The sequence below is a fragment of the Micropterus dolomieu genome, linkage group LG09, assembly GCF_021292245.1.
Source record: "Micropterus dolomieu isolate WLL.071019.BEF.003 ecotype Adirondacks linkage group LG09, ASM2129224v1, whole genome shotgun sequence".
In the NCBI taxonomy this organism is placed as follows: Eukaryota; Metazoa; Chordata; class Actinopteri; order Centrarchiformes; family Centrarchidae; genus Micropterus; species Micropterus dolomieu.
The window spans coordinates 15,993,908-16,005,102 of record NC_060158.1 but is presented as its reverse complement, the minus strand read 5'-3'; the positions used below and the strand labels follow the sequence as shown (position 1 = coordinate 16,005,102).

Sequence of the window (11,195 nt, the reverse complement as noted above, 5' to 3'; positions counted from 1 at the left end):
TGACCTGGAAAATCATTCAAAACTTCAGGCCACTCTTTTTCCCCTTTTATTGGCTGGAATAGAACATAATGGTCATAATAAAAGGCAGTGCAATAAGTCGTGAGGATGTTTCATCAGTGATTCCCCTGAGAAATACTGGAATTAAACAATATTCAGCATGCCACATACATTTTAGTCTCCCGTTGTGATGGCTCTAAAATTCAGTACATTTCTCAAAAAACTCAAGTGAATAGCAACTCTAAATAAAAGACAAGGCGTGTCTTGGGGCCCAACCAAATAATTGTACCATCATTAAGCAGATCCCCCCCCCCAAGCTATCAGACCTTTAAACTCATTACCCCCCCAATATTGTTTATTTCTGTTTACCATTTTTAGAATTGCTTTTATGTTAGCTATATATAATTGCTTGTATGTTATGCTAGCAGAAGGGGTTACAAACTTAATTTCACTTTACAACCTGTTGTAATGTGACAAATAAATCTACCTTGTATTAAGTGCATGCATTATTAACTTCTGGCCATACAGTGGTGCCAATTCAATTTCATAGCCGTTTCAGTCTCAGTCTTGACCTCAGAAATAGTTTAACAGAAAATCTTCACTCATGATCCAGTCCTCCATCTACCTTTTTCCACATTCTGTGAACTGAATCTCAGTCTTCATCACCATTACTTGACATGACATTATCATTTAAATGCTATTATATTAATGATTAAGGTAATAATGAAGACAGTGGAAAAACTCCAGAAACTGCTATTAAGTGGACCTTGGTTGTTGTAGTAACCCACCACTACACAAGGCCCACTTGCAACTTTTCTGTGCTCTATTTTGTTTTCTATTGTGCTCGTGACCTTCTCAGACCAGCTACTTAATGGACCTAGAGGTGAGGTTGTTTTTGTCAACTGGACTTAAAATCGCTACTTCATAACTGGTTTGATCTGATCAAGGATTGAGGGGCCGCAGTAGTTGTTGGTTTGAATGGCCTCCAGCCTCTTCAGGTAGTCCACTGGGAGTCCATTCTGCTCTGCACCCAGACAGACCACCTGATTTATAACACACAGAGACATTGAAATTTTAGTCACAAAAACAGCATCATTTACTGGATAGTGTAGCTCTTATAGCTTAGAGTCAGGTGTGTTGTGTTTAGACCAGTGTTTGTGTTTACACGCACACACCTGCTTGTACTGAGGGGAGGGAGGACAGGCGTGGAAATTGTTCATCTGATAAGTCCTGCAGAGAACCAGTCCTTTGTCCGTCTCCACTAAAACCTCTAGCGGAGAGTACATCCCCAGGTTCACCCCTTCCTGCCTGAGGACACACAAACAAGAACCACGCACGTGTTGGCTCAGATGACAAACATTTAACCTCTGAGCTGATCAGCAGCTGTGTCTGTCCATGTGTCTCACTTGTCTAGGCTGCAGAGGTTATCCTTGCTCAAAGTCCAGATCACCCCCCACACTTCTGCGCCAGGACAGGACTCAATGGTGGCCACTCCACCGTGCCAAGTGTTGTCCACATGTTTCTCCCACAGGCCAAAGTTCAACTCATAGTCCTATGCACACACACAGACAGGGGGCGGTGATTCGGGTACTAGGGGGCATGGGACAAAAGGCTATTTACAGTGCAGAGGCATTGTGCATTTTAAACACAATGCCTTTTATGTCACTGTGATGTAAAGAGGGGTGCTATGTTTGTGTTTTCAGCAGTGTCCCTAGTGAGCCTGTTTGCTGTTGGACATCACAGCATGGCCGGACCTCAGTACAAACAGCTGTTATGTCGAATTCTGCATGCCTACCGAGAATTGCATGCACATCGCTTGAGGTAACACTCACGTATGCTGAGAAAAGAGGTGCATACAAATCTCGGCAGATAGCCGACATCATATCTTCTGCCGAATTATGCATCCACCTCTTAAGGTCCTTTTTAACAGACATTGCTGTGCATATTGATCAAATGCGGTTATCACCCCATATTTTTTGCAAACTCTTAAGGAATGCTATGTGTAATAAATTATTTATCACTCTAAACGTTCATAATATATATACACTAGGAATAATTTATCATCATTGATGAACCCCCCAAAGAATATTATAGCGTTTTTAACTAGCAGTACCGTACTTGGAGTTGCATGCAATTCTCGGTGGACATTTAGAACTCAGCATAACACCTGCCGCTGCGCCGTCACTTAAACGGCCGGGCTGTTTGAGATGTCCCGAAATAAACTGCCACCTGTAAACCAACTGAAATATAATCCGTTGTGATATAACCGCAATTAGCTATAAAGTAACCGGGATTAGCCTACAAACAGCTAATGTTTAATTTCCCCCCATTGACACCGTGGTACATTCACGGGCATTAAGCTAACTTAATGCGAGCTAGTCAATGCTGCGTTCATGTAACCTAAGATGAACGACTGTCATTGAAAGCGTTCATATCGTCGGACAAGTAGGCTAATAAACGCAATAAATTAATATTTAACAGCTGTTTATGTGTCATATTTGCCAATCAGCACATAACGTTACGGGAATCTTAGGACAGAACATAAGAGTATCTCACCACCACCCCGCATCGGTGTTTGGTATTTTCCACATGACGTGAACGTGATATTGGTAATACGGGAAAACTACAAAATAAAGCTACCACATGTTACCTTTAGCCGGCCGGTGGAGCAAAATCTCGCCGATGGGTTTGCCAGTTGCAGTCTTTCCTTCAACAAGTTGCTCCCAAAGGCGAAATACATGAAGCGACCATTGGCAGTATCGGACATCTTTTGATATTTCTTCGTGGGTCCCTGACGGCTGGGCGAGACATAAGCTAAAACATGGTGATTTACAGGTACGCCGGTGGGCCAAATGTTTCCCAGAGGCGGTTAAATCAACATTTAACGTTAGCTAACTGTCAGTGAATAAAGTCTCGGTTGCCAGCGACTGTAGCTCTTGTTAGCGGCAGAGTTAATGGTAACAGTACCCTAATTCTGTGTGAAAGCACAATGGCCGGACATTAATTTTGACCACTATCACTGTCACATAAGGCAGTCATGAAATACAGAGAGACTGCGACTCTTTTCCTTTTTTTAAAATGAATTACGTTTCAAGCAAGCCGGAAGCTTCCGGTCTGAGACGTGAATCCAATGCGGAAGTCCCACAAACCTGCATTTTATTGAACGGCCAGCAGGGGGCGACTCTTCTGGTTGCAAAAAGAAGTCCGGTTCCAAGAAATAATGGAAAATGACCGTACTTCTAAGCTGATTTAATACCTCAATAAACACTTTCATAATGACTTTATGGTCTCAATCGTACATGTATAAAAAGAGAAAAATACATAAATAAAAACAAAAGAAGGACGTAACAAAATAAATAAAGAGTATAGTGGCTTCGAAATAATATATCAACTGTCCAAAAGAAATTTGTCTTGATTGCTTTCTTGTTCTTAATGTTTTTAATCGTGGTGCTATACTGATGCATTTCTTGGAGGAAGTGTCCAAAGTGTAGTTTGGAGTCAGTCCATTTTTCTTTTAAAACATATAAGAATGTCTTTTTCCTGAAGTTGAAATGCTTGTTCAGTTTTCCTTTTTATATAATGTTCAACATCCAACCAAAAAATTCTACAGTCTATACATTTATAAAACAAATGACAAATTGATTCTTCATGTAATTGACAGAAAGAAGTGCAAGAATACTAAATCTCTAAAACGTCTTTTTTACTGGATATAGTTCCTGATGTCTTTATTTGAACATTTATTTTTAGTAATGTCAATTTCTTCAAGGAATATATATATATATATGTACTATTAATTGGTTGGATCCTTGAGACCTCAATAGCTGAACCTCTAAGAAGTTGCAGCACACTCCTTGGCACAGCTTGAAAAACCACTGCATATTCCTTTGGTGTAACTGGTAAACTGAATTCGGAGAGGAATTCCTCATACGTTAGCAACTGGCCATCAGCATTGACAAGCTGTTTACCTAATATAATACCATTGGCAACCCATGTCTCATAATATAGTGATTGATTTTTATAGTGAATATTCTTGTTGGTGAAAAATTATGCTTGTAAATTAACTTCCAGGCCAGCAAAGCTTGTTTATGAAAATTTTATAATAATTAATAATAATTAATTTATCGATTTTATAGTCACATTTTAATACAAATTCAATTCTGCCCATTTAATTAAATAAATTTTTAGGGAAGGTGTTCCAAATATTATCTTTTTCTTTAATTAACTTAGTTAACCATTTAACTTTGAAAGTGTTGAAATTTAAAACCTCCAGATCTCCATTTCTTTTTGTGTTACATAGGATATCTTTATTTAAATAATGACATTTATTCCTCCATATGAAATTGAACAGGATTTTATCTATTTTTTTGTATATGTCAGTAGGCATTTCCAGTGATAAGGATACATAGACAGATCTGGATATTCCCTTAGCTTTAGATAGTAGAACTCTTCCGTTCAGGGAAAGATCCCTCATCAACCACATGTTGAACCTTCTCTTTATTCGTTCAATTGTATTGAATTATTATTTATGTTACTACTGAGTTTCTCATTCTTATCTATGACTGCACCCAGGTATGTAACTGTGTTCTTCACAGGGATACCGTCTACTTCTGGTTGGTCACACAAGTGGTAATAAGACAGATTTGTTCAAGTTTGTAATCCTGAAACAACAGAAAAATCCCCAACACGTCTAATAGCTTTGATCACTTCTTCTTTATTTGACAGAAAAATAGTTGTATCATCTGCCAGTTGAGATAATTAAAATTCTTTATTTAAGGTCACTATACCTTGAAATTGCCCTTTTTTAATGTGTACAGCCATAATTTGTGTGACACGAAGGAACCGGAAGGGGCTGAGGGGACAACCATGTCTTATCCCACGATCAATATCAAATCTAGGGGTCGTGCCATGTGCTAATTTGACTCAGCTGTTGCACCCTTTATAGTGAGGGTAGAGTGTTTTGGCAGCATTTAGAAACTGGTTTCCAAATCCAAAGCATTTAATGACTTTAAACATAAATTCATGGTTTATTGTGTCAAATGCTTTATAAAAGTCAACAAATAAAATAAAAGTATTGTCCAATATATATTCATTGAGATCAATAATGTCTAGAATTAACCATGTGTTATTGCATATATTCCTACCAGGCAGGAATCCAGATTGTTCTTCATCAATATTATTATCCAATCCTGATTTTAATGTTTTTGCAAAGATCAAAGCAAAAATCTTGGTATCGTTATTTACCAGACTAATTGGCCTCTAATTCTCAATACTTAATTTATCTTTTTTTTGTTTGGGATTAATTTGATAAGACCTTGAGGAAGGGTTGGTGGTAGCTCTCCTTTTCCTATGCCTTCTTCAAATACAGACTCTAAAAATGGTCTTAATAATAAATAACATTCACTTATCAACCCATCATTCCCAGGAGATTTATTTTCTTTAAGAGAGTCAATACATGTTTGTATCCCTGTCAAAGTAATTTTCTGGTCACAGATTGATTTAAAACTGTCATCAATACCCTTAATGCTTTTTTCTATGTCTTTAAGAAACATATCTGTATCACCTTCATTTTCAGAATCGGTAGCATGTAACTTCTGATATAAATTGGCTACATATTGCAAAATTGTTTCTTCACACTCTAATTCTAAGTTTACCAAGTGAAGATTGTTCATACTTTCAAGATTAAAAAAGTATTTAGTGCATTTTTCAGCTTGTTCTAGCCACTTTCCTCTGGATCTGACAAAGGCACTTCTGGCCTTTTCTTCACATATTTTGTCCAATTCAAGGTGTAGAGATGACAGTTCTTGCAGTTCTTCTCCAGATAAATGTACTTTCTCTAATAATGTTATCATATTTGTAATTATCCGAGACTCACTTTCTTTGTTTGCATTAGCAAACTGTTTCCCAAAGGACAAAGCGAAATTTCTAAATTCATATTTCATTCATTCCCAGCATTTTCCAAACTCGTTCAATAAATTAGCTTGTCTCCAATAATTGTCAATTATTTTTTGGTCTTAATTTTTAAATAAATTATTTTCTAATAGTGTTTTATGTAATTTCCTTTTATATATATATATATATATTTTTTTTTTTTTTTTCTTGTCTTGTTCTCATGAACACAGAATTGTGCATCATCACATAGTCAAGTGTATTGTCACACCCCTAATCTGAGCCCTTATGTCCCCACCACTTTTCAACGGTTACTTTTTCTGTATCCATCTATATCTAAATAATACAAGGAGATAACTTTTGTTGTGAATTGGAGCTATATAAATAAAATTGTATTGAATAGTATATTAAGTGGTTGTAATTAATACATTGGCTGAGTGACATTAACATCCCCTTCTCACTTTTAAGGTATGACACAACATTGCCATGAATGGTAACATAATTATGACCGTTTCAGTTAAGAGCAGTGATATCTTTAGCCACCTACTCAGTCAATCTTCTATTGTTTGCAACCCGTTTTCTCACCATTTTAAGACTGCAGCCGTGTTTCTTTTATTTTATTATGATGTGCATTTTTCATTGTAAACCTTTTATTTTTGCTGTTACTCACCGTTTGTAAAGTACGCTGCATACGTCTTTTCCATTTCAGCATCAATAAATCTAATTGACCGTGTGGTCTCTTTAAGAAAGCTGCTGATGCCCATATATCTAAATTACTTACACCTGGCTTGACATAGTCGCTCCTACTGAGCCTGGTTTGGCCTTTGTGAAACTGATAAAGCCAGGATGCACTGACCACACTAGGTCAAGCCAAGCTTTTTCTGTTATCCTGGATTTCTAAATTCTGCTTTTGTGAAACAGACCTCAGATGCCTTATGTTTGAACCATTTTTAGTGCACCATGGGACAAAATTTAAAAATTCAAAACTATAAATTCCGTTTGTTTAATTGCGTTCTTATTACCACTTGAGGAATACACATTTCCATGCAAAGACTTTATTCAGCCTTGTAATGAAAACAATGTTATGTACACAAAGGGAGTGACAACACACAAACAAAACAAATCCATTTACCAAACTGCAATAATACACAGAGTCAAGTTTATCCTCTTCAGAAGGATTTTAATGTACAAAATAACGAAAAACAAAACTTGGACAAAAACAAAATTCACAAAATGTTTCCTCTGAGAAAAAGAAAAAAAAAAGACTTCCTGTACAAACAGTGGGGTGGTGGCCAGCAAATGTACGGCCTGGTGATCATCTCCTCGGGCCGCCCCGGCCTCGTCCCCTTCCTCTGCCACGCCCTCGTCCTCTGCCTCGTCCCCGTCCAGCCACTGAAGAAGACGCATACTTGTTAGCAACATTTGTCAAACATTCACCGGTTTGTTGAGTATCAGCATAGTCAGGTGGGCCACTCAACATGTAGACTAGTTAACCTCTATACTGAAAATCAAGTCATGTTTAAAACAGTACACACATTCCTGCTAGGCATGAAAGTGAGAAATGATTTGCACGACACATGCTATGTATCATACAAAACCTGCATCACAGTCACCTTTAACAGTGCAGTCACTCACCGTTTGGTTAGGTGAAACAAGCAGGATGATGTACTTGCCAATTGGCACTGGCCAATATAATTATAATTTAAATTGTTTACAAGGTGTGGTAAATACACCAAGTAGACAACTAGTTTCCAGCAGTTTCTTTGTGCTAACTGGAGGTCTTGTAGCTAAATGTGTCAGTGGTCATTTTTGTCGAATGCAGATATTGAAAACTGAAAGCTCACATTTAGTTATCCCACAAGAAAAACGGACTGTTAATTCACCAAAAACATACCAACCTTTTGAAATCTCAAGACTTATGATTCATTTGGACACCAAACTCACTCCCATTAGTGGCTGTAGAAATGTTTGTCTTGTATTCTATCCTGCACTTCTGGGCTTTATGGCATCCTAGTTGTGTTTCTAGTCTTTCACGTAGGGTGGACAAAACACCTTTTGAGCTAATGCTACATTAGTGTTGAGAACTCAATTTACTGTAACTTAAGAATCATCTTCAAGAACACAAATAAATCCATAAATAGTTGGTTAGGTCCAACTAAATGTACAGCATTTTAGTATTTGTGTCTTAAGAAAACTAAAACCAAAGGCTTCACTAACAAGACAGGATTCAAACAAACACCCATCGACACTATTGTTAGCCAAAGCCTAAGAAAAGTGGAGACGGATGTTGTTTCAGATAGCATCACTGTGAGAAGGCCCAACTGGAAAAGGAGACACTGCCACTATAAACTAAACTCGTGGACACATTGTATGGTTAATTCCAGCCACTGAAGGTTACAGTATAAAACCGGACTTGTCATACTGACAATTTGATGACAGCCAAAATGTAAATAATCAAAAGTCAGATTATTGTTCACCTCCCAACACCGTTCAAGCTCATTACATTTACAGGGTGCCAATGTATTGTAGCAAAGCAAGGTGACGCAAAACTTTACTAAACTAGCACAATATGTAGTTTCCAACATTACAAGAGAAAGCCTCGTATCATGCCCAGTGTGTTGTATTCTGTTTCTTTCTCTGCTGAACCCCTTGATGATGTTTCGACAATCCTCACCTGCTTCCCTCTTCTTGGACTTGATCTTTGGCTCGATGTCAACCAGCAAGGTATCAAGTGGGAGGCTGTCCGGAAGGATAAAGTAGCGAATGTTGTTGCCACGAATACTCAGTGATTCCAGCTGAGTGGGCTCCCTGTTTTTCAGAGTCATTTTCACTGCCTTCAGGTGGGTGTTCATGCTCACATCAACACCTAAAATGGGAAAATAAGGTAAAGATGGATGAAACGCAATAAAATGAACACAGGCAAGCCAACATACACTAACTGCAAGAGACTAGAGAGTAATAATAATCATCATCATGTCCATACTAAGCCGGCTAAATTTGAAGCATCTTCTTGCTGTTTCACCTTCTAATACACACTAAGCCAGCACTTTCACACCAGAAAATATGAACGTCTCAAAAACGTTTAGTGCAGACAGGTAAACCTGAGCTTTTGTCTGTCCGGGACTGATGAGGCAGTAAACTTAAAGAGTAACTTAACACCCTGGAAAATCCTGTCAGTGTTTCCCATATGTTCATTTATTTGTGGCGGCCCGCCACAATATCAACACTGACTGCCACATATTGAATTTTTATTTATTTTTTTAAACTAGGCCTATTTAAAATCGTATTCGATTGCAGAGCACCATAGCACATCCTCTCGCTCATCCATCTCTCTCACTCTCTCCTTCATGAACACAGCTGCTCAAATCCGTCCAACAACGCTGTCAATGTCAGAGACCCAGCTTAAAAAAGTTATTAGCAAGCATGTAAGGAGCCTATTTAATAAGGAGAGCTGTGCGCCACAGTTACACCGTCATTCTGTAGGAAACACCAGAAACCTCCAGTGATTCTTCTCACCTCGCTGCAGTGATGTACCGGTGGACTCCAGGACCCTGTGACATCACTGTTCTGTGTCGTTACAATGCAACAAAGCAAATTTCTGACCACACTCTGCAGTCAGAGCTGCAAAAAGATTTAAACTTTTAACCAGAGAGGGGAGCTACTTTTCAGCTGGGTGTTAAGTCTTTCAAGAACACAATTATTGTTCAATCTCTCTCTCTAATCACTCATTTAAAAATACCAATACAGCCAATTATAAAATAGTGATTGGAATGATGTCTCGGCACAGGAGTCACACGTTTACAAAGGAGCGGCAATGATCCACAAACAAAATACTGTTTTATTCTCATTCAGCTGACTGTAACAAGAGTAAAATATGTAAATTAGAACAATTAAACCATAAATGCACTCTGAGACTCTACAGTTTGACTGTCCTACTTTATCCCAGACTGTGGCCTTGAGGCACAGTTTTTAGTGTTTGCCATCTGAAAGGAGTGAATAGAAGAAACCTTAAAAGAAACAGGCTTGGTAAAGAACAGGGTGACACACACTCCTAACACAATATAGAGGCCTGTGGATGCAATTTATAAATCACATAAAACCCTTAACTAGAGTCGTAATGTCCCACCTTTGAAAAACAAATCTCTCACTGCAGTTTACTTGTACACAAGTAGCTGCAACACATTTCACTGATGCACCAGCCGGCTCTTACCTGTGATGGTGCCATGGACCTGGGTGCCATTCTTCAGTTCAATGGTAACCGTCTCATGGCTGAGTTTCATCAAAAACCTACAAGTATCAAACAAAATAACGGTGTGAAAACACAGATCTTTGCCTTTAACCTTTCACAACTACACACGAACATTACTTCAACATTATACATCGTTTAAAGTTAAGATTAGCCTGAAGTTAGCTACCTAACTAGCTAAGCTATGTAGCTTTCAGCACCAAAACAAAAGTACTCTGACGAGGGAAACTTTGATTTAATTTAATTTAGGGAGCAACAATAAATAAATATAAACGCCTCTGTCTACGGCTTTTTAAATAATGTCGCTAAATGCTGATGTGAAGTGAACTTTGCAGAGAATAGCGAAACTCAAACGAGGCCTGTGTGCAAACTAACCTTTACGTCGGTAACGTTACGTTTGTTAAAGTTAGTTAGCGAATATTGCTGCTATAATACCTGTGTGACACTACAACTAAATCCACTTCTCTACACTTAATTTAGAGCCTGTATGTCCGCACTCATCTGAGGCTTTAATAAGAGCCTGGCTCATTGTAACACGGGGCCGCCTCCATTCATTCCGTTCACCGCTTCCCGCCTCATCACCGTTCCTCCGTTCACATCTAAGTCCATCCATCAGCATCGCCTTATTTTCACCATCTCATATCACAGCACTCAATAAACGGTGACTTCTCACGACCGCTTACCGGACTAGTTTCATGATGGTGACGGACTGTAGAGAAAAATCCTCCACCAAAGATAAAAAATTACAGCGCTCAGATGAAAACACAGGCCGCTGTTGTACGCTTTACGTTTACGTCGCGCTGATATGACGTCACTCAATCAGCGACAGCAAAGCGGAAACGTTACCAATAAAAACATCGCCGCCTAACGGTGGAGCAACGAACATATTTAGCACGTGTAAAGTTTAGACCACAAGCCTTTACACTTATTGTATAAAATATAACCATTAAATACGGTTATTCCATAACTTTAATCACTAAACTAACTAAACATTATTATTTTTCAACTTTATTGAACAATTCAGAAAGGGGGAGTATGAGTAGACGTCTGCACAATAAATGTACAG

General features: G+C 38.3%; 2 protein-coding genes across 3 annotated transcripts; both read right to left on the bottom strand.

The window, feature by feature from the left end:
- Positions 1-33: 33 nt before the first annotated feature.
- On the bottom strand, positions 34-3,104 carry ggcta (gamma-glutamylcyclotransferase a). Its single transcript, XM_046058254.1, has 4 exons — positions 2,648-3,104; positions 1,404-1,549; positions 1,173-1,305; positions 34-1,040 (listed from the first exon to the last, which is right to left on the bottom strand). Exons 1-4 carry the CDS (start codon positions 2,762-2,764, stop codon positions 915-917), a joined length of 522 nt encoding a protein of 173 aa, XP_045914210.1. The 5' UTR covers positions 2,765-3,104; the 3' UTR covers positions 34-914.
- Positions 3,105-7,042: 3,938 nt separating this feature from the next.
- Positions 7,043-10,966, bottom strand: snrpd1 (small nuclear ribonucleoprotein D1 polypeptide). Of its 2 annotated transcripts, none has more exons than XM_046057729.1 (4): positions 10,813-10,966; positions 10,094-10,170; positions 8,558-8,749; positions 7,043-7,275 (listed from the first exon to the last, which is right to left on the bottom strand). In XM_046057729.1, the coding sequence occupies exons 1-4, from the start codon at positions 10,824-10,826 to the stop codon at positions 7,199-7,201; spliced, it is 360 nt and encodes a 119-aa protein (XP_045913685.1). In that variant the 5' UTR covers positions 10,827-10,966; the 3' UTR covers positions 7,043-7,198. The 2 variants fall into 2 exon arrangements, with proteins under 2 accessions (XP_045913685.1, XP_045913686.1); XM_046057730.1 differs by lacking the exon at positions 10,813-10,966 and adding an exon at positions 10,505-10,636.
- Between the last annotated feature and the right edge of the window lie 229 nt (positions 10,967-11,195).